Here is a 24,923-nt window from a genome sequence, read left to right on the forward strand (position 1 = left end):
CCGTGGCGTCCTCGGGAAGCCAATGACCGCTCCAGACGTTGGCCACTGACCGACCCGGGCTGAGGAAACGGGGACTCCAGTCTAGGGCACGCGCGCCAAGGAGAGGGCTGACAGGGACACCCACCGCTTTCAGTCTGAGCCCCGTCTTTAGGTCTCTCTGCCTTATCTCTGAGCCCCCACCTCCACCTTGTCCAATATCCCCTGGCTTCTATGTTTTTTAGTGCGTGGAGAACATGAGAAGTAGGGGTGATTACGTCCAACTTTTAGTTTTCCCCCAGGGTTCCAGCCAGATGGCACCCGCGGGAATCCAAGAAGTAAAATGGGGTCAGGACATGGGAGTGGCCTGAAAGCCCTGGCCAGCAGCCGGCCGGCAGCTGCCTGGTAGAGGGTGCCGAGAAAGGAAAGGAATCCGAGTCTGGGTGGAGGCCAGATGCAGCAGTGCATTCAGGCAGTTTGTGACATTAGCAGGTATAAAGGGAAAGTCATGCTTCTGGGCAAGTATAAAGATGGAGTGGAAAGAAGAAGAAAACTTTTCCTCATCCTCCAAGAAAACATATCCCTCTCAGGGGCACCTAATCTCTAGTTTTTGAGATAGGTGATGTTTCCCCTTATATGCATTTCCCTCATAGAAGGTCATGACTGCAGGCTCCAAGTGCAAATTTGTACATCACTTAGCAGATAAGTTCATGTGAACTTAAAGAAACCTTTTCCAACTGTGAGAAACAATGCTACATGCAAGGTTGTAATTCAGGACTGTCCATAAAGGAAGTTTGTACAAGTGAAACACATGATAAATTCCTAATATTTAATGACAAACCGAATTAGAAGAGAAATTAATAATAATTGAAGACAGCTTCTGTCTAGCCAAGGGTAATGTTTTGGGTGGGAAGTGGTGTTACACACATAAGATTTAAGAGTTGTTAATTGCCAATACTCCTAGGACCTGTTGTGGAAATAGAAGACAAACACTGCAGACTGGACATCTGGGGAACCATGTCAGCATTGTATTTTTCAGTGGATATAAGCATTAATATTCCTGCTTAAGCCATACAACCTAAATCTAATTTCTGAATAGATCCTGATGATAATGATAGCCAACTTTCATTTGTAACCATTGTCAGTCTTGCTGTGCTTGACATTTATGATCGCCTTCAGTTGCCACCATGACTTTATCAGGTGGTATACACTATTACACTATTATTGTGCAGATCACTAACAGAGGTTGAAAGGATCAACTATCCTGCCCCGTTCTGTGTTATCCAAATGTTACAGATGAAGCCGGTGTGCTAACCTAAGTTGGGGACTATTGATTGAGGAGGAGACAGCAAAACACCCAAACTATGATCCATCAGGGTACTGAGGCCCAGAAAAATTCAAAGATTTTTAAAATGTCACATAACAAGTTTAAGAGCAACCTCAAGGCTAAAAGTCATGCCTCAGTTTCACAGGTCCTCTATAAAGGCATTAATTCAAATCTTTAAATGAAATGAAAATTTTACACCAAGATAAGAGTTCGGTTTTCTCCCAACGTTGGCATATGGATTGCGAAATCCACAGGATTAAAAAGACCACTGACACAATGAAAATTGAACAGCATCTGATTACTGAGTGCTACCTCAGCAAGTTAAAGGGAACTTTTACATGCCTCTCACAGCCTATAGCCTAAACCGAAGTGTTCAATATACACAACAAGATTGAAACTGGGGTAGTAAGTTACATACACAACAAATCAATTGAACATGACAGAGCTCGTCCAACTCATGAATGATTAAATACATCTTACACTTGCGCAGGGTTGATATTCATAGGTCTTAACTAGAAAAGGCCTGAGTTGACACCACTTCAAATCTATATACAAACAGAGATATGAAAAATTGTGGTATATATGTGTATTAAGAATTGTAATGCAAAAAAAAAGAGTACATGTATAATGGCATAATTTGGCATGAACATACTTTATATACAGAGTTATGAAAACTTGTGCTGTAAACGGGTAATAATGAGTATAATACATTCAACTATTGTCATGAATATAAAAAAATAAATTAAAAAAAAAAAAAAAAAGAAAAGGCCTGAGTTGAAGATTTGTAACCGTAGCTTCACTCAGTGAGGAAACATTATTCAGCGGGGATAAGAGGTAAAACCATGAAAATGTTAACAAACCAATGAGAGAACTTTGAGGAAAATTGTCTCACATATAGTGAGCAGTGGTATGAAGGTGTAGAATATAAGGCTGGGAAAAGAAGGCAAATGGAAGAACAGGTTATGGGCTGAAACTAAGTAGCCTCATTGGAGGGAGGCATTCACTCCAGGTAGTATGCATGCCTCTGCACACACCAAGTGTGGTCTTTGAACCAGCAGCACTGGCATGGGCTGGGATGTTGTTAGATATACAGACTCCATTCCCATCCCAGACCTAAATTACAAATCAGTTTTTGCTTAAAAGTGTGAGGACCGCTGCTTCAGCCAAGTATTTGTAGTGGAATTCTGCTTCTGCAGGCCCAGCAATCATTACCCTTCTTCTAGGAACTGCTTGGGGATTCTACTCTGGGGAATGTTCCCTCCCTGGTTCTCAGACCTTAGGGTTTAGGTGTTGTCTGACCTGGTCCCTGGCTCCAGAGGAAGGCATATTACTAGACCCAGCCAAAGAGAGCATTTCATGATCCATTCACAGTGATTGGTTTGGTAAATGGGATGTAATAACAAGCTAAGCTAGTAAGAGTCAGCCCTGGGACTTTGCTGGTAAGAATTTCTCCTTTCCTGTGTTCACTGAACTGATCAGATAGAAATCTAGAGCTGTCTTCTTTCCATTGCCTGAAAACAAAGCCAGCTCAGGAAAAAGGAACCGTGGGATGATAAAGAGATCCTAGTATCATTTACCCACTTGCTGCCAGATCTAACTCCTGAACTTTTCAGTAACTCAAGCTGGTAAAGTCTTTGTTTTCTTTGGCCAACTTCAACTGGGCATCTGCTGTTCACGACTAAAAGAATCCTAACACAACAGTGTCTCCCTGTCCCTGATATTCATTCTGAACTCATGATTTTCCTTTTCCTCTCTTCTCTACCCTCTAAACCAAACTTACAAGTTTTGCCTCCTCCATTAGGTGTTCCCAGATGGCCCCTGCAACTTCTCATGCTTTACCCACCCCCACCAATGAAGTTCTCCATCCTGATGACCATTGGTGCCATACATTCCTGTTGTCAACAGTTTTGCATCTGCCTTCCTTCCCTTTGCTATCACCTACTCAGTCTTTAAGTGTCTCCTAAGACACATGAGATGCTTTTGTTTATATTCTTAGAGCACCATCCATCCTCTCAAAATGGAACTCATATCTGTAAATATGTTTATGCCATATAGCTCAAAATGGAGGCAAGGGGTAGTTAAACAGTAGATGCTGGTTTCAGGCTGTCTGGATCATCTGTATGACTGGGTAAGTTTCTTACCCTCTCTATGCCTCAGTCTCCTTCCCTATAAAGTGAAAACAATAAGAGTACCCCTCAGAGTCTCATTTCACTGTTTTTTATAAAGTACAGTGAATATGTATGGCATATACTAACAACTACTATCTGAGAGCCATTAATATAGTGCATAGGGTTGTTTGATGAATGTCTGTTTCTGACTCTTTATCAGACATGAAATAAGAAACAGGTCTGGTTTTGCTCCCTATACTACACCTAAAGAACCAGGGCATTGTCCACAAGAGGAGCCAATAAACTGAATATTAATATTTGGACAAGTGTCTCTTTTTCAATTGTCTGGAAGCTCCTGGAGGGGCGCACACTGATCTTACTGATTTTTTTAAAAAACCTCATGCAGTCTCAAACACTGTGCCTGGCACAGTAAGCTCTTTCTATTTTTCTTACTGCCAAACAGGCTATTGCAGCTCATTTGATATGCAAATGGTTAGTAAATGGTGGCTTTCTGGTGGAGAAAAAAAAATATTTTCCTGGCTGTAGACTTGAGTTTAATTACCAAAATGATTTCTGTGAATTGTATCTCAGTTCCATTCAGTCTTCCCTTAATCACCATGTATCCAACAGATATTAAAGACATGATTTGAGCTGAACCTGCAAAAGGCATTGGGGATCCCTGGATAAAACCAGGCACTTCTAACTCTGCTCTGCTGGATTTTATAATGAAGTTTTCTTCCACATTGTTTATAAGTATTTTTGCTACTTTTATATGCTATTAATATTAAATAAGGATAAGATGATTTTGGAGTGATGGTCACATTAGGATCTCTCCCATGGAGAAATTACATCTAAAATCATGGTGTAGAATCCTAGTTGTATTTATAAATAGTCGAGATTCCCTAAGCCTTTGGAACAATTGGCAGATTTTGAAGAACTAATTGAAAAGGCCACTGAAGGATTTTTAAACTAGGTTGGGACATGATGAGATTTTTATGTGGTAATACATTTTGATTAGCTGAAAGAACAGTTTACTCTAGTTGGCTACACTATAGGAAAGAAGGTTGAAGGACAGCAGAAGTGCCCTAGGTGAGGCCATTGAGAAACCTAAGAGTCCCAGAGCTGTTGGCAGCCTGGATTTACAGGAGAGGCTGTGGAAAAAGAAGCATACAGACTGAAGACTGGCTTTTGGAAGCAGTCAGCTGAATTTGAGGATGACTGGAGTGAGAGACAAGGATAAGTTCAAGGTTTCTGACTGGAATGAAGACAATGTCTTTTCTTTGTTTTTTGGCTTTATGATATGGAATGCTCTAAGAGGAGGTTTGGGCATACCTGATTAGGGAGAAGTGAGATTGGCTTAAAGGTGATGACTTTGAGATAACCATAAAACACCTAAATAGTTATATCAAATAAACCCTTGGCTGTACACAATTAAACCCTGGGCCATACAAATCTAGGGCTTAGAAGAAAAGTCTGAACTGAATCTAAATTCAGTTAAATTTAAGAGTAATTAACATATGTAAGATAATGGAGGAGGCAATTGTGGATGAAATTGCCCAGGGACAGGGAACAGAGTGAGAATAAAGTGGGAGGAGGTGGTCATAGAGTGCTCCCCATGCAAGGATCAGGAGCCAGCAAAAAAAATTAAAAGGGCTTCCAAAGTAGTAAGATCCCCACACACACACCCAAAACAAAACCAAACATTAAAAAGAAAAAAAAACACACATAATACCGGGCAAAGAATATTTGAAGATAGAGTAAGTGGTCAAATGTTTGCAGCTACAAAATTGAGGATGGTAAATAATAATAGTAACAATGGTCGGCTCTTGAACCAAGTTTTAAGATGCATTTAATCCTCTTTACAGTTCTGTGAGAGAGGTTATTTTAAATTCCCCTTTTGAAAGGAGAGAAAGCTAAGACTTAGGGTTTACATTAGTTGCCCAGAGTCATGTATGCATCATCTCTGGAGAGAACTTTGAATCCTATTATTGGCAATCTAGGTGGAAGGTTAAGATAGAATGCCTGTGGGAGTAGGTCAGTAAGTGAAAAGGAGATGAGATAGACCCTAAAGATGCTTGACTTTGAAGAGTAGACAATGGAAGAGCTCAAAAGAACCTCCAGTGAGGGTCTTTTTGCCCATCTCTTCCACCTTTGAAGTCAAACATCACTCTCACTTCATGCCCCCAGGCCTGCAGGCTCACAACACCCCCACCTCTCCTTCTATTTCAAGTCCACTCATTCCTCAGAGCTCACTTCCATAGGAAACTCTTCCCAGCCTCATCTTCCCCAGTGAAGTTCTAGTCAAAGGTGTTTTATTTAAATAATAATAATAATAATAATAATAATAATTCTTTAGAAACCTTGAACACTCGGCACTGTGCCAGGCACCTACTGGGAATGTTCCCAGATACTCAGCAAGTCATTACTTTACCTGAAACATTTGTTCAAAACCATCATACTCACCATGTTGCTTTCCTGGTGGTTTTCTCTCTCCTTCAGGCTCTGGTCTGAATTATATACAACTGGCGCCCTTGGGGCGTGAGAGGGTGGAGTTTGGTAAATAAGGCCAATTGTGGAAATGGAAGCAAATGAGCTTCCCTAGCAATGAAATTTCCTAGAGAGATTTGGCCATAAAATAAGAAGAGATCTCAGACAGAAGCTTGAAGGAGGTGAAGAAATCAATGGATTTGTCCATTTATTTGTTCCTTTCATCAAGATTATTAGTGTGGGAGGCTCTGAGTTTGTCATTAAAAAGTGAGGGACCAGTAGCGGTGAAGCTTGATGGGGGCGGGGGGGGGCACTTATTGGGAGACATGAGGAGTCGGGCAGATCAAGGGCTCAGCAGCTTTGAAAAGATACAAGTCCTTCTGTTAGGTTTTGGAAATTGACATGAGAGGTCCTCATCTTCTCAGTAGAGCAGGTGGGAATACATCTCCTCCATTACTCCCAAAGTATTTGACTATTCTGTTTACTACTGAACTGCAGGCACACAGTAGGTGCTCAAGAAGTGTTTGTTGAATGAGGGTTTGATTAAAAGAGAGTAAGACCATAGATAAGTGGAATAATTGTTCCAAACTCTGAACAGAGTTAGATCGAGCTTTCTTTGGGGGCATTTTATATATTCCTTCCAGGTCCACAAACATTATTTAAAATTTATATATATATATATATATATATATATATATATATATATATATATATATATATATCACCAGATTATAGCCTACCCTGTGCTTTAAGGATAACCTAGGACTTCCTGGGATAACAAGGCCTCCAGGGGCATCTGCAATAAGATTTATGCCCTCAGAAGGGCAGAACCTATATTTCTCTTTGGTCTACAACTTTTAAAGATTTCTTACGGCTAAGTATGAAAATCATAATTTTTCTGTTTTAATGTTTTTAATTAAAATGTAAGCACTGAAAAATACAGAAAACCTAAGTGAATTCTGATAAATCAAACAAACCTGTGTAATCACCATCCTGATGAAGACATAGAACATGACCAGCATCACTGGAAACCCTCACCCACTCTCATCCCCACACACTCCTCCCAATCACTATCCCTTTCATGAGGGGCAACCCAACCCCATCCTGACTTTGGTTTGGTTTTGCTTTGATTTGTTTTGTTTTTGGTTATGGTACTGAGAACTTAACACAGGGGCAATTTACCACTGAGCAACATCCCCAGCCCTTTTTTATTTTTATTTTGAGACAGGGTCTTGCTAAATTGCTAAATCTGACCTCAAACTTAGGATCCTCATGCCTCAGTCTCCCAAGTTCCTAGGATTATAGGCATGTGCCACCATGCCCAGTTGATAGTCCTTTTTTTTTTTTTTTTAACTTTCTGGGGTTTTATATAAATAAAATCATGCAGCATGTGCTTTTGTGTGTGTGTTCTATTTATCAATATCATGTTTTGAGATTCAGCTATGTTAGTCGGAAAAGCTACAGATCTGGGCTGGGAATATGATTCAGTGGTAGAGTGCTTGTCTAGCATGCAGTAAACTCTGGGTTGGATCCCCAGCAATGCAAAAAAAGAAAGAAAAGAAAAATGGGCAAATGAATAGTTAGAAACTATAAGCAATAACAAAGAAACAGCCAGCTTTTAAAAAATTAAATGTAAACTATAATGATTAAATGTATCAGTCAGATTCATCTAATTAAATCAACTTAGGACCAAAAGAGATCAAAAAATTAAGATCCTAACCAGTTACAAACAGACTTGGAACTAGAAGTCTGGTCTAAATACCCATAATCTTTTACAGCATCCCAGAATTTTATGCCACATACTTTTCTGAAGTCTAAAATTTCTCTTTAAATTCAATTTAACTTTGCAAAGTTCAGATTAATTTTGTAAATGCACTTAGCTAACCATACAAAAGACCCTTCTGTCCTTACGTTGTAGTTAAATAGCCACGCTCCTTCTTCCTGACTAATCAGGAGGCAACTAGACCCTGAAACCCAACCCTAACATGACATGCTATCTGACAACCGCTCTTCAGAAAGACCAAAGCATTTGTCTAAATCTCACCACTTTCTTTGCCAGCAAGTCAGGGTTTGGAATTCTACAGAGCAATCCATGTAAATACTCAGGTCTCTTTCCCACTGAGGACTCAGGAGGAGGGTAACTCAGTAATGTAATCATTTTCTTGTAGGAAGATGTCACCACTGGCCCACAATCAATACAGCATGGAATTTGAGTTATGGCTCTGCACTGATCCATGTACAACCACCCAGAGTAACAAGGTGACAAATGGCTCACAACTGCACAAGCTTGGCCTTTGGCTACTTACCAGAATAAGGCTGATTTGTCCCTATAATGTTCATGATTTGAATCTCCACTAACAGCTTCTGCAAACTAGCCATGACTCTGACTTTCATCTCTCATCTTGATTTGGCAAGAATAAGTCCTCTTCTATTTCATATATCCCCTTCATCAAAAGCTCTGAAATAGTGGCCCACAGACATGTCTAGTTTAACTGTTGCTGTGTTTAAAATATGTTTGAAATAATGCCAACATTTGAAATCCAGAAAGTTCACATAAAAATTCAAAGTTATCAACTTCTCTTAACCATCAAAAGCTTTAGCCACTCAGGGTCCACCTTCCTGGTATGGTCAGGAGCAGCTGAGTTGGAAATGGCCTCCTTCGGTGGGGATGTCTTCCTAGCTGCTGTTCAGACCTCTTCATTCCTCTAAGCTACCTTCCTGGCCACCATAATCATTTGAGTTTACAACCTCTGCTCTAATCCAAGAGTCTCAAGTCAGGTTTCTGGCTGGAGACAACAATGCCGAGACACAGGCACCAACTTGAAGAATCTCACAAGAAGTTGCATACAATTGTCTCCCCTGCAGGGCCGTGCTGGATTGCCCAGTCCTGTCCTTTGTCATGCCTTTTCTGTGAGCTGAATGTTGGCATAACACAAAGCTTCACTGGCATACAACAGGGCTTCATTCATCCAGAGAGATCAGGGATTTCTGTTATGAACCATGAACCTGATTCCCATTCCCCCTTCCCAAGTACATGTGCAGAAAAATGCTGAGAGATGTAGTTTAGCGACAAGGAGATCAAGTTTGAATCTTTTTTTTAAAAAAAATCTATATTTTCCCCCTGTGAGTCAGTGCATTCAACAATGTTATTTAAAATTCAATAACTAAAGACAAATGAAATTATAAAAATGGATCATCACTTTAGGGAAAACCAACTAAACAAATGTTTTGTTTAAATGTCAAGCATTAGGGAACCTGAATAAAATATGGAAAGTATGTTCCCTAGAGAAGATGGAGCAATGCAAAAACAGAGTGGATGACAACATTGATAATTGATATTTCAAATACTGATGGCACTCCATGTCCTGATGGAAGAGGAACTGTGTTACCTGATGACATGACACAGATCAGGGGCCAGGCAGACAGCAGTTGTGCAAAATCTGAGGCTGTGGATATAAGCAACACTTTTTCTGTCAACCCACAGGGGAAATTAGTTCACTGCCATATAGAACCATATTTTATAGGATTTACAGGTAAAAGCTCCTGAGAGTTCAGGATCCAGTGGGCAGTCAGCTCTGCATTGTATTACTCCTGTCTGTTGGGTCTTTCTTGCAGGCCCTGAACTAGACTATCTACCCTGTTTTTTCTGAATCATTGGTGGTTGATCTTTAAGGTCATTTTGGAATAATTATCTTAGTGTGCATCCTCCCAGTCTTTATATCTGATTTCTGATAAGGTTGCCTCATAAGCTCTCCATTCCACAGTGATTTTAGAAATCCTCAGAGAGTATCAGAAATTCAGATCCCAACTGGGGGTGGTAGCCCATATCTGTAATCCCAGCAGCTCAAGGAAGCTGAGGCAGGAGGATTGTGAATTCAAGGCCAGCCTCAGCAACTTAGTGAGACCCTAAGCAACTGGAGACCTTGTCTCAAAATCAAAACTAAAAATGGGCTGTGGGGGTGGCTCAGTTGTTAAGTGCCTCCGGGTTCAATCCCTGGTAACACAAGCAAACAAAACAAAAAATCAGATTCCAGGGCTCTGCTTCCAAAGACTCTGACCCTGTTGGTCCTGGTGGGAACCAGGAATTTGCATAGTAATCAGTGCCCCCAGGAGATTCTGATATAGATGGTCTGTGGCTTTATTTTCAGAAACACCATCTCAGGAGGCTGATGCCAACATTTCATGATACCATCTCCAGCATCAATTTTAAAAACGGTTTTTTAAATGAAATGCCAAATATATTAAAATTCTGAATTCATAATACAAAACTTTTCCCCTCATTATTGGACAGTGTGTTCTTGTGAAATTTGATAAGAGGGGGAAAAAAAAGAATTTATGGGGAATTCCCCGTATGAACTATTTTCCAGGGTAACCAAATAATATATGAAGGCAATTCTTCCCTATAGAAGCCCAGCTAAGAAATGCAGAGACAATGATGAATTGTCTTTCTAAATTCTGGTCAGAGGTGTAGTCAGTGGTAGAGAACTTGCCTAGTATGTACAAGGTCCCAGTTTTGATACCCAGCAATGAAAACAATAAATAAAATTTTTTTTTAAAATGCTGTTTTTACAACTACCAATGAAATAAAGGGGGTAGACAATGAAAATAAATGGACACTAAAGCCATTGAATCAAAGGTGATAAGGCTAACTTCATACTGAATGGATTAGATTGACACTACCTGAACCCATTGTTGAAGCCTAGAAAAACAGGGCAAATCAAGAGTCTCATGAACCCTGGTGAGGTACTTGCCATCTGGGGAATCCCAGCTCCTTGGGAGCCTGAGGCAGAAGTTTGCAAGTTTGAGGCCAATCTGGGCAATTTAGCTAGTCCCTGTCTCAAAAATAATATAAAAAGGGCTGGGGATGTAGCTCAGAGGTAGAACATTCCTAGGTTCAATCCTCAGTACCATTTAAAAACAACAAAAAAGAGCCTCACAATGGGATGTACCAGGAAGTACAAAGTTCCTTGATCCAAAATTCAATCTAAATCTCATCAAGCTAGGAAATAGAAAAATGAAGGTAATAAATACACTAAGAAGAAGCACTAAGGCAAATCCAGACTATGAGTCACCTGACAGGACAATTAATCCATTTTCTACAACAAATCAGTGGTTGTATAAGGGAAGGAGGGCGTTATAAAATACAAGAGACCTAAGAACATAACCAACTCTATGGATCTTCTCTGGATCCTGATTAGAAGAAACTGACTATTAAAGACAAATTTGAGACAATTAGGGAAGTCAAGTAATTTTGCAAACACTTGAGTAAAAGAAAAATAGGTAAATAGATGAAATGAAATTGGCAAAATATTTCTATATTGTTGAATCTTCTTATATATTCTTCTTACATTTAAGTATTGACATTTTCCATCATAAAATACTTCTTAGGGCTGGGGTTGTGGCTCAGTGGTAGAGAGCTCGCCTAACATGTGTGAGGCACTGGGTTCGATCCTCAGCACCACATAAGTGTAAAATAAAGATATTGTGTCAACCTAAAACTAAAATAAATAAATAAATATTTTTTTAAAAAAATACTTTTAAAAATATAGCTTGTTTGGGCATCCACCCCTTCGCCTCATGCTAACGAGGTCAAGAGGACTGAGCAAGTGGAAGCTGTTATGACTCACAATTAAACATTTCCTTTCAGTGATTCCTAAGTAAATACCCTTCCAGAAAATCAAAATTCACTTTTATTTACCTGAAATCCATTTTTTCCCTTGAAGTCCAGGAAAAAAAAGCCAATATTTCCCCCTATGCTACATTACCTTCTTCTATTATAGCTTAATAAGGTGCATAGAGTAGGAATTCCATTTTCAGCTTTTAAAAGTATTGCTCATCTATTAAGTGAACACACATGCTTTACATGAAATTAGGGAAAAACAATTCTTCATTCTCAAGAGTTTTTGGTGATACAAAATGCACTACTTAAATAATGAAAATGTGTTGAAACAAGAATGATTGTACTTTGTTTTGGTGTATTTTTAGAGCAAAAGATAGCTGTCTTTGAATATTTGCAAGTTACACCTTATTCCTGCTTACATTAAAGAAAATGGTTTCAGGTTCGGAATTCATATTTCCCTATCAAGAAGTATTTGTTGGTAAAGATGGCGCCCAGAGCGCTTCTCTTCCAGGAGCTCAGGTCCATGACGCACTGAATGGCTGCGAGCCATCACCTCCAATCCCTGTGAATGGCTCGAACTTTGAATGGCGCACCTCCAATCCCTGAAGGGGCATGAACTCTTAGCCAATGAAGAAGTAGTAGCCCACTCGCCTTGCTCCTCCTCATCCTGCATTGAGCCCATAAATATCAACACCCTGTTCCCCCTCTGCCCTCCTCTCCTCTCTCTTCCCTCTCCCGCTCTGTGCACACAGGCTCTCTCTCTCCTCTCCCCCCACCCCCACCATTCTCCTCTGTGACTGGCCACTAAGGTCCCGCTAATAAAATCTCAGACAGGTAAACGGTTGTTTTGTTTTGGCTTGTTGAGTTTACAGAACTTTTTCCACAGTATTCTACAGTATTCTCATTAATCTAAGTGCATAGGTAAATTTTGAGGTCAATATCTTGGAGCTGTATGCAGTAATCTAATTCTTGGGGCTATTTGGTTTTCATTTCCTTTAAAGCTAAATCTGGCTACTTTACTACTTTACTCAAGCAGGGTGGCTGATTTTCATCTACACACAAACATTTTCTTGGCCATCATTTCTTCAAATGTCCATCTTCATCCCACAAGATATTAGCCAGGGGACTAACTTAGGTCCTTTTTAGTATCTCTAAAAGTAGTATCCCCAACCCTACCAGTTGCTCCTGTGGCATTTTCTGTGAAATGCCAAGTGTCATTAAAGTCAATATTTAAGGATACCTAGGCAGTGTTTCTAAAATTGTGTTCTGGTATGCTTCTCCAAACCATGTTCAGAATTTGCATCAGAATCCATTGGTGTGTGTTAAACATGCAGATTCCTAGGCCTGCTCTCATGCCTTTGAAATCAGACTCTGGTGATGTGGCCTGGAACTCTGACCTTTAGCGAGCATGACAGAGGATTTATTCCATAAAATAAAGTTTCACAGTCAAGTCTTCAAGAACATGAATTTTCAGCAGGGCATGGTATAAGCCCAGTATCTTGGGAGGCCGAGGCAGGTGGATCACACATTAAGGCAGCTTCAGGATTTTAGTGAGGTCCTAAGCTTCAGCATTTTAGTGAGGTCCAGGCTGGGAATGTGACTCAGTGGTAACCACCACTGGGTTCAATCCCTGATATGTCCTCGCCCACTCCCACCCCCAAAACAAAACAAAACAAACAAAAACCCTGAAATAGTTCCCAAGTCTATAAAAAAAAAAAAAAAAAAAAAACAGGGAAGATAAAAACAAGAACAGCACCAGCTGGTAATTTTTTAAAAAGAGAAAGATTATTCAAACTCCCTCCTTGAGCAATCAGCAAAATCCTCTATGTGGTACACTCTAGGACAACTTACCTGGTTTCTTCAAAGACTGTCTTGTCCATCAACTGATGAATGATTAAACAAAATGCTGCATATCTCTGCAATGTGATGCAATCATAAAATGGACTGGAGTAGGTACATGATACAATGTGGATAACCCTTGAAAATATGAGTCTCAAGTAAAAAAAGTCAGACACAATTTGCCACATTTTGAGTGATTTCATTGACATGAAAAGCCCAGAATAGGCAAATTCATGGAGACAGAAAGTGTGGCTATCAAGAATTAGGGTCTCTTTTTTGGAATAAAATGTTGAATGTGAAAATATTTTGGAATTAGATAACGGTAATGATTATGTGAAACTCGATAACTAATAAAAATCACCAATTTGGGCACCTAAAAAGGTGACTTTTATAGTACCTAGCTTATAAAAGAAACTATAAGACAAACAAAAAAAATGAGTACCTGAATTATATCTCAAAAATTATTACTGAAAAAGATAAAGGGCCAGGTGTGTTATGCATGCCTATAGTTCTAGTGACTCAGCAGGCTGCAAGTTCAAGGCTAGCTTCAGCAACTTAGCAGACCTTGTCTCAAAATAAAATATAAAAAGAACTGGGGATTTAGCTCAGTGGTAAAGCATTCCTGGGTTCAGTACCCAGTACCAAAAAGAAAAAGAAAAATAGAACATCATTTTACTGGACTAAAACAGGCTTAAAAGAAACTTAAGAAACATAATAACTAAATATGAGTAGACCTTGTTTGAATCCCAACTGAAACAAACTGTAAAATGACATTTTAACAATGGAAGAATTTCAATGTAAACTTGGAATTATTGTTTATTTTCTTAGTAATCATGCTGGAATTGTTGCCAGGTATAACTGTATCTTTTGTTTTGAAATGAATGCTGAAATATTTAGGAGTGAAGTGACATGACATTTGAGATTTAGTTTAAAATATTTTGAATGATAGATGGAGCAAGTATACAAAAAATAAATGTGGTTGATGATCATTGGTGGGTAGATAAATACACAAGGACTTGTTGAACTCTATTTTTGTACATGCTTGGAAATTTTCATAATAAAAAAATTAAGAATAAAGGAACTCAGGGTTTCTTAACCAACTTAATTTGTTTTGATTCCAAGAATTTCAGTTGTACCATTGAATACCAGTAGTGTAAGGATGAGGTTGAAGAGCAAATATTAGAAGCAGGTCTTTACTTTTGAGTTTTCAGCAGAAAAAAACTCAAGGAGAAAATTTTGAATTCCTCCATTAACTGGGGAAAATTAATGGACAAAGTAGGAAAGGCACTGGGCTATAAGTTTCTTGGTCATTTTTTTAATATTTAGTTTTTGGTGTAGTTGGACAAAACACAATGCATTTTATTTTTTTTATGTGGTGCAGAGGATCGAACCCAGGTCCCGCCCGTGCTAGGCGAGCGCTCTACCGCTGAGCCACAACCCCAGCCCTCTTGGTCATTTTTTAAAAAGAGAAAGATTATTCAAACTCCCTCCTCAAAAGCCACTTGAAATTCTGTGAGGATAAAATTATATTAACCAAATAGTTGATATTCTGAGAAACCAGTTGATTTCTCATCATCAAGATAAGCAAGTATTTTGATATGTTATATCTAATTGTCTATTGTGAAGGGCTTCCTATGGAGATATGTTATTCCTAGATCCTACTCTAACTCTTGTTTGACTGAACTGCCTTAAAAATATGTTGCATGCATGTCTATACTCATCTATAATTCAATGCTTAATCTTTGGCCAGGGAGTTAAACTGAATTACATTTTTTTCTTTTTTTTAGTGCTTTGTATTGACCCGGGGCCTCACATATGCTAGGCTTTACCACTGAGCTCTACCCCTGGCCCTATACTAATATCTTTCTTATGATATCATCCAATTTATTTTCAGTCACTGATTTCAGTAGAATGTGGCCAGTCTGCTTCATAATCAGAATCTAGTTCTCTTTCCAAATGTTACCTGATCTGACAGAGAACTGTTTTGCCACATGATAATTAGGAATTTGTGTATTATGCTAGTCATATTTCAAGTACTCAAAGTCTCATGTGGCTACCATATTGTACAGCACAGACAGAACATTTCCATACAGACAGTTGTTCTGGACAGTGCTGGAGAGCTGCAAATAATTTTTTTTGCCTCAAAGGACAGTAAGCTGTGATTAGCTCAGCATGATTGCATCATAAAGAGGTGTGTGGGAAGGGGGAGATGATAGAAAGACAGATAGGGGAGTTGGTCTTGTTCCTGATGACAGTGAAGAACCATCTAGAATTTCTAATGCAGATAATGACAATGTGGAATAATTATTAGAAGAGGGAAAACTGGAGACAGAAAGACTGAGAGGAGCCTGCTTCAGTGGCCAGAACAAAGATCATGGAGTTAGAACTAAGAAACAGGCAGAGGATAAAGAGGAGAGGAAGATCCAGAATTGGCTGACTAGAACAGGTTGAAGAAGGAGGCCAAGAGATGTGGAAGAGCCTGAAGGAGGAAAATATGGGGACCAAGAATTGTTTTTGTTGGATTTATTTGTTCATTTATTTTGAGACAGCATCTCATTCTGTTGCCCAGAATAGCTTTAAACTCCAGGATGCAAATGATCCTTTTGCCTCAAAGAACAAGTTATTCATCAAGACAGAGGACACAAAAGGGACATGTGGGGTTGGATGAAGACAGTGAATTATATTTGAGGCAAGCTGATTTGTAGGTTATTTGAGACATCCAGATTACAATATCTGGAAAGCTTCTAAGTATATGTATATGGGACTCTAGTGTGGGGTGGTAGGCAGGTGGGCTGAGATACAGGATTGGAATTCCAGAACTGCCCTTGTGTGGTGAAAGAGAGTCACTCAAGGCCTATTAAAATGATGATAATGGAATTTTTATGTAAAGAGTTAAATACTATGAATGGCTCATAAGTGCTCATTCTGTATTGCTAACATTCTTATCTCTCTTGTGTAACTGCTTTAAGAATTAGAGATAATGTGTATAAAATGTCTGGCACTCAGTATATGACTTTTATTACTCTCACACCTGGGAAGTTGGTCAACCAGAGTATACAGGGTGAAAAGACCAGGGAACTGAGAAAGAACTCAGCCACAAAAAAAGAAAGGATGGCTGCAGATAAATATTAGAGGAACACCATGGGGAACAGGGACCTAGCTAGCAACTCAGAGACAAGAGAAGCCAAAGAGGTAGTGGACAGTCGGGTCATATATCAGAAAAGCTGAGTAAGTGAAGGACCATTGGATTTGATCACTAAAGCAATTTCAGGGAAATAGTGAGAAAGAGAGTTGGACTATGCAAGGTTGAGGAGTGAGCAGGGCTGAGGTGATGGGAAAATATATTGTATTTTCTGAAGGTTGGTTAGGAAGAAGAGCATCTGTGGTACCTGGGGACTGGGAACATTTGATGGAGGTAGGAGGTATTCACTTCCAAGACAGAATGTATATAAACAGAGGAGCTATCAGCCAGAGAGAAATTAGAGAGGAGACAGAGAGAATAACTTGGGGGAATCTGAAGAGGTTGGCAGGGATGGAGCCCAGAGCCCAGGGGTAGGGATTAATAGTCATCAAGGGGAAATGTACACATTTATTGAACTATGAGTTTGGGAGAATATGAAGTCAATGCATCCCCAACAGGATTATCAACAGGTCTATGCCTTTCTATCTGGAGTCCTATTCCTCTAGGTCTCTGTTTCATTCATTTCACCTGACAGGTTAAATTTGGACAGACTAAATTTTCTTGAATAATCAGGCCCAATAATAAACTCAGTTGATTCAGCTCCCTTTAAACTGTATTATGAGCACTTTTAGTACCAAATACAGACTATCCTGAACTTATCTCAAAAGCCACTATAAATGGATTTTGCTCCATCATTCTTGGCACAATTAACAAACTACCTGGGCCTCCTGCAGGTCTGGCCCCAAGCCACCCTTCTCTCAGGCCACACTTCTCCTATACGCTCAAGTATTTTGGGATTCTTAAGCAGATCAAGCACTTTCCTATTCTACCTTAGAGTTCTGGGCAAGCTGTTCTTTCTGCCTATAGACAGACAACCCCACCACAGTTGCCTATTTTGGTCAGTCAATTAGAAGAAGGCCAGTTCTTGATTTCCCTTCTGGCCCCAACTCCCACAAAAAGTGTGTGTGTGTGTGGGGGGGGGGGTGCAGTATAGTGTTTGAAGAGTTCTGTGTTCAGACTGCTTGGGTTCAAATCCCACAAAAACAAATTGCTAGCTGCTCTCTGAACTTGGGTAAGTTGCTAAATATATCCATTGCTATCCCTACAATTTGGGGATGATAAAAGATATTTTAAATTTGTTAATTGTTGGCCAAATTTGTATCTGTCATCTTGAGAAGGCTTGTAATACTCACCTCACCTCCACCATGCCACCCCCAGCTGATTACAGTCTACTTGGTGAGCATTGTAAATAAATGAACAGAGAGCACGAGGTCTTTCAGGTTTAGGAGAGGCCAGGGGTGAGCTTGTTGAACAAGACATGATTGAAGCCCGGAACACACTCTGGGCTGTGCAGTTTTAGGAAAATGAAGCGCTGGGCTGTCCCAGCCCTGAAGTAACAAGGAAGGCCTCCCTAGCCAAGTATTCGGGGAAGACACGTGGGTCCCAGAGAACCAGATCTCCCCATTACCAAGAACTGGTGGGGAAGAAGAACACGGCATTCTCGCCTGGGATGCCTGAGACTTAAAGAAGGATACTCTCTCTATTCAGGGTCTGCTCCTTTTACAGCCATAGCAAGAGCTGGAAGAACTCCCCCACCTCCGACCCCGGCAAGCTGAAGCTCCAAAGCAGCCAATGGCCAGGCCGCCCCTACTCGCTCCGGGCCTAGACTTCCTGGGGATTGGCCGCCCACCTCACGGCCCTCCTCCCCGCCCGCCCCGGCCCAGAGTCTTTCTGAGGATTGGTTGTCTGCTCCGCCGCCCTCCTTTCCGCCCTCTCTGCCCTCCGGGTCTCTGCGCCTGGCGCGGAACTCCGGCCTTTTTGTCCCATGGAGTTGGTCGGTGAGTGTCTCTGTCCTCGGGCTCCAGCTGCTAGTGCGTTCTGCCGGCCCGCAGGCTGGGTTAGGGGTTGGGCTTGCCTCGCGTCCCCTCAAGCTTTGCCCGCCCGGAGCTCCGCTGCTCCCGGCGGCCAGAATGTAGGGGTAGAGTAGCTCTCGGCGGTCCGCGGGGCGGGCAACCTTGTGCGTCCCGGGGCCGCGCGAGACACAGGCACCGCGCGCAGCCACGCGGAGGTCCCCCTGGGAGGACCCGACGCGGTAACAAGTTTACGTTTTGTTTCCGCAGGCGGATCCGCTGTTACTTTGTAGTGAGTGGCGGGCAGGGCCTCTACCGCCGCTGCAGGAACCCCGACCTGGGCTGACCTTGGGCCCTGGGACGTTGTCTCTGACGTCTCGAAGACAGAGCGATCTCAGTTCTAAAGTGCAGGTACGTCCGTGTCTGGAGTGAAATGTAAAGACCCAGGCCACGAGCACGCGGCCAGTGGCGAACTGGGTGCTCAGGCAGAGGCCGGAAACTGGCCTTCTCTTAACAGAAAGGAAATTTACATTCACGTGCTCACCCAGTTCAACAACTGCCTCTAATGGATTTTCAGACTTGATAAAAAATAACTGAGACCCACAAGGCAGTACCCAGAGTTAAACAAAAACTCTCCCAAATCGCCCTTTCCTGTGCCCTTTTAAGGTTGATGTAGTGCTTTAAGAGGCTAACACAGAAGGGTAAAGGAAACCTCCATAAAAACCCAGAGAAGAGACTGCAAAAACTCTTCTTTGGAACCTGTCTGGAGTTACAGATGAACTAGAAGAAATTTTGTTACAGATCTAAATATCTTTGTGATGTTTTTATTACAATTAATAGAAAAAAGTGATACATTTCAATTTAAACTAAACTTCAGGCATGCTTTTCAGACTCCTGGGAATACAAGGTAATGTTTTCAAATACAGATGAAATGGGAGTTTTGAGATAAGACTAGTATTGGCATCAATCCCATTTTAGTTCCCAACTATTCCCTTTTGGTTCGCCCTCTCTATGAGGCTGCACGTGGCCCCCTCTCGGAACCCTGTCTGAATCCTATCACACCAAATTTCCACAGGCTTCAACAAGCCCTCCTGCGAGCCCCTGCCCTTTGTCTTCCTGCTCTTACTTGCCCATTCTCTTTGTATATCCTTGAAAAGGATGGATATGCTCTGGGACTCTTGGAACCATCCAAGGTTGGGCACCCTCCTGCTTGAGAACTTTAGCTTTGGCAGCCCTCCTAGTACAGGAATCAAAGAAGCTAACCTTTGGATCTCTTACCACAGTCCTCTTTCCACATCACCTCTGAACTCCTCACCTACAAGGCCTTTGGATGCTTCTTCTTTCCAGGATTCTTTCCCTTCAAGTTGCTCATATAGAGGATTCTATACTGACTTTTCAACCCTGTCCACCGACTAATCTGGCTAGTCTTCTCCCCTAAACACTCCCATCCTCCTCCACTCCTGTAGAGAGACCCTAGAAGACCTTCTACCTCACCCTAACCACATTCAAGAGGAGCCCCTGCCACAGGCTGCCTAATCTGCAGGGCTGGATAGCCATAGTATCCCTTAAATAAATCACTGAGGTCAAGCCTCTACCTCCCAACAACTCCACCCAACAGATGGAACTTATTCCTCTCATAAGGGCCTTTACCCTAGCTCAGGGTTACACCCTTAACATTTAAGTAGACTCCAAATATGCTTTCCACATCCTCTTGTCATGCTCAGCCAGTGGGAGGAGAGGGGACTCCTCATCATCAAGGGTACCTTAGTGGTTAATGCCCCTGCTTAGAGTGTCCCACCTCCCCACTGCAATAGGAATAACTCCTTGTAGATCCCATCAAACCGAAACTTCTACCATTTCCAAGGGAAATAACAAAGCTGATGAGGTAGCAAGATAGGCAGCCTTGGATCCCCCAAAAGAGACCCCCATCATGACACTCTTCTTCACCTCAGACCCAAACCCCAGCCACTCAAGACATACTAACTTATCTACATAACCTCTTTCATCCTAATACCTCTGCCCTGCAATAATACATAAAGTCCTATATTACCTCTCTTCCCCTGGACTCAATTTCTAAAGACCCTTTCTGCTTCTTGCAATATCTGCCAAAGTTCCAATCTCAACTCAAATCTTTACTCAACTGCCTTCCCAGACCGTCAAGCCTGGTGCCATTTGCCTGCATCTGATTGGCAGATGGACTTCACCCATATGCCCACAGTAAATATCTCCTGGTCCTGATAGATACCTTCACCAGCTGGACAGAGGCCTTCCCTACAACTAATAAAAGGGCTCAAATGGTGGGTGACACCTTAATAAAAGGAATCCTTCCCTGCTTTGGGTTGCTCTGCTCACTATAGACTAATAATGGCCGGAGTTTACAACTCAAATCTCCCAAATCATTTCAAAGGCCCCAAACATCCCCTGGCACTTTCACATTCCCTACCATCCTCAGTCATCTGGAAAGGTGTTATGAACCAATTGAGCCCTAAAAATCAACCTTGACTATCTTTAGAGTTACAGTTAGACTGACTTAAACTCCTTCCTCTAGCCTTACTTAGGGTTAGGGCCCTACCAAGAAAGCCCCTAAACATTTTCCCCTTTGAGCTGATGTATGGTCGAGCCATTCCCTCCAATTCTATCTAGCTTACCAACCTCCCACACTCCCGCCTCATCTAATGACCCCTCTCTTACACTATCTCAGAAATAAACTATAGGACAATGTTGCCTATCCTAAGGCCTCATGCTCTCCTCTGACTCTGGGAGACTTAGTCTCTTTCCAACCCCCTCCTTTACTAACCTCAAAATGAAAGAAACCATTTAGAGTAATCTTAACTACCCCCTCTGCTGCCAAACTCAAGGGTATTCCACACTGGATTCATAATTCCCATCTCAGAATGTTCACATCATCTTGTTACAGGGTCTCTGTCTTTGCGCATCTCCAAAACTTCAACTTTCAACTCTACGGAACTCCCACCGATTCCTGAAAGAAGACTCTTCTCTGCCAGAGGAGGCTGCTACAAAGAACGAGTAACCTGAATGTCTATTCCCTTTTTACCTCCATGGCACTAACCTTCATACTTACCCTCTTGCCAAACCCAACCTCTCCTAAACCAAATCTAGCTCATGTCCGGGAGTGTCCTAAGGCCTGCATTTCCCAGGGTTACTTTGTGGCCTATACCCATGTCCCCAAAGAATGCTATGATCGAGCAACCCTCTGCAAATGGGGTCAGACTAGGTATTGGACAGGTCAATCAAATTTCAAAGCTAGACTAAATCAATGTCCCTGGCCAGATCAAGCCACTCTCAAGACTTACTGCTGGACTTTCCAGACCCACATGGGAATGTCGGGTGGGGGTGGGGTGCAGGATCAGGGCCGCAAAGAACACATTTTTACTGAGCTGCCCCAAGTACTACCTCCATAATATTTTCTTTCCCACAAGGCGACCAAATCAGATGGGGAACCATACCTAAGGACCCTGTCTTAATTTAGATAATTAATACTACTCACTATCTGCTCAATCTTGCTAATCCTTCTTTGGCTCAAGGATGTTGGATGTGCCTAAAGGCTGGCTTCTCCCATATAATAGCAACTCCTTTAGACCTAAACAACTCATTGAATAGAGATCTCCCCAGACTCTGATGACATTTCATCTAAGCTTGTGCTCCAATGTGTTTTAACTCATCAGGGATTACATCAGGTGGGGACTTGCAGGACAGTCAATGTAGACAGATCATCCCATACAGTGTCTCAAAACTCCCACTCACCAGTCTCCGAGGCTTCCTTCTGTGCAGGACAAGTGTATATCATTGTCTACCCTCCAGATGGAAGGGTATATGTGCTTTAGTCCTCTTATTTCCACCTATAGAGGTCATCTCAGGGGATGAGGAAGTTCCTGTCTCTCTCATGACTCATATGAGCCCTTGACACAAATGGGCAATTCAATTTGTTCCCATACTAGCCACCCTGGAGGCTACAGCAGGCCTAGCCACAGGAATAACCTCATCCATTACTTATTATCATCAGCTCTGCAAATCAGCAGATAGGGGATATCCAACAGGAAGCCACATCTATACTAACCCTTCAGAATCAACTGGACTCCTTTGCCGCTGTGGTCCTATAAAACTGCTGTGGACTGGACATACTAACAGCAGAACAAGGAGGCCTCTGCCTGTACCTACAAGAGGAATGTTTTTAGTCAATCAGTCAGGGGTAGTGAAGGACAAGAAGAGCAGGTAGAAAAGAGAACAATTAGGCCAACAATCCCCCTGGGGAATGCTCAATCTAGTATGGCCTTGGCTTCCCCGCCCTGCAGGACCCCTATTAGTCCTCTATATGTTTCTCCTAATAGGACCATGCCTGTTAAATTGCCTACAGAAGTTCAGATGCAAGATCAGATACACAAATTCACCAACCAGTCAGTCAACTACTTCTCCTCCAAGACTACCCACCCCTGACACCCAAGATCTAGAACTCTTTGTCAAATCCTCAGACTCCAGAGACTCTGCCCCCACCTAAAACCCTCCCTGACCTGTTACAGGAATAAGACTCTTCGCCTCTAATCAGCAGGAAAAAGCTGCAGAAGAAAGACCTTCATCCCCACTCCTGGTATCTGTAAAAATAAAAAGGGAGGAATGTTGGCATCAGATCTGCCATTTTAGCTCAGGAGCCATTTTATCTAGGAACTCAAGTTTTGATTCTGAGGCAATTTTGATCAGCTTCTTGTAAAATATGTAACTGCTAAAAGGTCAGCCCCACCCCAGCCCATGTTGCAACCCCTAAGTAAGTGTGCATGTGAAATTCCTCTTGCAGCCTAAAAAAGCACTCTGTGAGTGCTGACACTGCTGCTCTCCTTGGAGGGACAGTCTTGCTGATTTGCTCTATGAGACTGACAATAAATCTCTTGTGTGAGGTTTGGTGTGAATGGTGTGGTCTGTGGACTTTGGGAGTGTCCTTTCAACTAGATTCCCCACTTTGCCAAAGTTTTAAGAATAAAATCCTTGGACTTTTGTTGCTGAAATCTCAGTTCTTGTCCAGGATGCCAATCCAATAACATGAAAACAGTTTAGAGAAAAAGGAAAAGAAGTTTTATTGCTTTGCTAGCAAAGGAGAAACACTCTTGTCCCAGAGGCTGTGATTCTGCCAGACATCATGGGGCTTTTAAAGAGGTGATTCAAAGGCTACATTCCTTGTGTTTTCTGGAGTGGAAATTCACTTGTTAATTTGGGAGACAAGGAGATAGTCATTTCTGAGATCTCTGGTACCATCCCTTAAGTTTAGATTATTTCTTCCTATGGTGGGTGTGTACTCGAGGACAGATAACTGCCTAAAATGGGGAAGAAATGTAATCCTGTTTCCTCTGAGATTAGGGAGGAGTACGGAGAAAGGAAGAGAAACCTGTCCATTTTAAAAATAAGTTGCAATGGCAGAGCATCAAGGGCTACATTCAAAGCATAAAGAAGACCACTGTCACACAATCACAGAGGGGAAGAGTAAATGCATCAAGGGAAGAGATTGAACTCCTGCCATGCAGGAAGGGGCCTGATAGCCCAAAAAACCATTTTGGTGAGCCATCTTATGAGCTTATTATATATGTCTAGTGGTTAACCTCCAGCTGTGGTTCCTGTGTTTGAAGAAGACTGACCACTGATATTCTTGTTCAGGGTAATTAATTTGGTTTTCTTTGAAGGTAGGAAAAAAAAAAGAGTAAAACACATGTACATAATGCTTGTCCTAGAAATTTACTGAGGAAAAAAATACTAAAAGTTGTTTGATTAAAAGATCATTTAAAAAGTTTCCCTTCTTTTTAGATGTCAAATACAGAAGTATAAGCCATAGATGCTGGGATGCTCTGATGTTGTTATTTCAATAACTGACAACATCAATTATTCTACAGTTAGGATAGGGAAGTGCCTCTAATGACATGAAATATTCTTACATGTAGAACTGTCTCTGCCCTGCCCCAGGAGTTAGAACAGTAAGACTGTGCCTGTGGTAGCAGGACAATGCGGCAGGTGCTTCATGTACCCCTTTCACTTAATTTTCTCAACTGAGGTGTAGGTACTATTCTCCCATTTTACAGATGAAAAAAATGGGTTAGGTGGGAACTTGTCACAAGAGTGGCTCTGAATGAAGAACCTCACATTTGTAACTGATGAGATCCCTTGAAATTTGGTGAACATAATATCTAATGATATTATGTAATTAATGAGATCCCTTGAAATTTGGTATTCTAGTATAACAGTAAAAAATAACATTTAAAGAGATTGTGCCAGTTTTGTGGTGGAAAGGGCCACAAAAGAGCTGTTAAAAATATATGCTTTTTAATAGTATTTAATTGCATTAAACCTAGTTTCCCACAAAGAGAGCACATGTCAGCATGTTATGTGTTTCTAATGTTTGTACCATGATGAGGTATAAAAGAGGGATTTAGGGACTGTGACTGTGGCTTAGTGGTAGAATGCTTGCCTAGCATGCATGAGGGAGGGTTCAATCCTCAGCACCACATAAAAATAAAGATATGTCCACCAAAAACAA

The 24,923-nt window shown here is 41.4% G+C and overlaps 1 protein-coding gene and 1 non-coding gene across 2 annotated transcripts; both read left to right on the forward strand.

Moving 5' to 3' along the window:
• Positions 1 to 319: 319 nt before the first annotated feature.
• On the forward strand, positions 320 to 23,297 carry LOC143405636 (uncharacterized). The gene is made up of 5 exons (XM_076864019.1): positions 320 to 381; positions 18,157 to 18,376; positions 18,659 to 18,799; positions 21,306 to 21,415; positions 22,738 to 23,297. The coding sequence occupies exons 1-5, from the start codon at positions 320 to 322 to the stop codon at positions 22,841 to 22,843; spliced, it is 639 nt and encodes a 212-aa protein (XP_076720134.1). The 3' UTR covers positions 22,844 to 23,297.
• On the forward strand, positions 19,042 to 19,165 carry LOC143406600 (small nucleolar RNA SNORA26). The gene has a single exon (XR_013092244.1). It is a non-coding gene; the product is annotated as a small nucleolar RNA SNORA26 (small nucleolar RNA).
• Positions 23,298 to 24,923: the final 1,626 nt, after the last annotated feature.

Source organism: Callospermophilus lateralis, chromosome 8, assembly GCF_048772815.1.
Source record: "Callospermophilus lateralis isolate mCalLat2 chromosome 8, mCalLat2.hap1, whole genome shotgun sequence".
Taxonomy (NCBI): Eukaryota; Metazoa; Chordata; class Mammalia; order Rodentia; family Sciuridae; genus Callospermophilus; species Callospermophilus lateralis.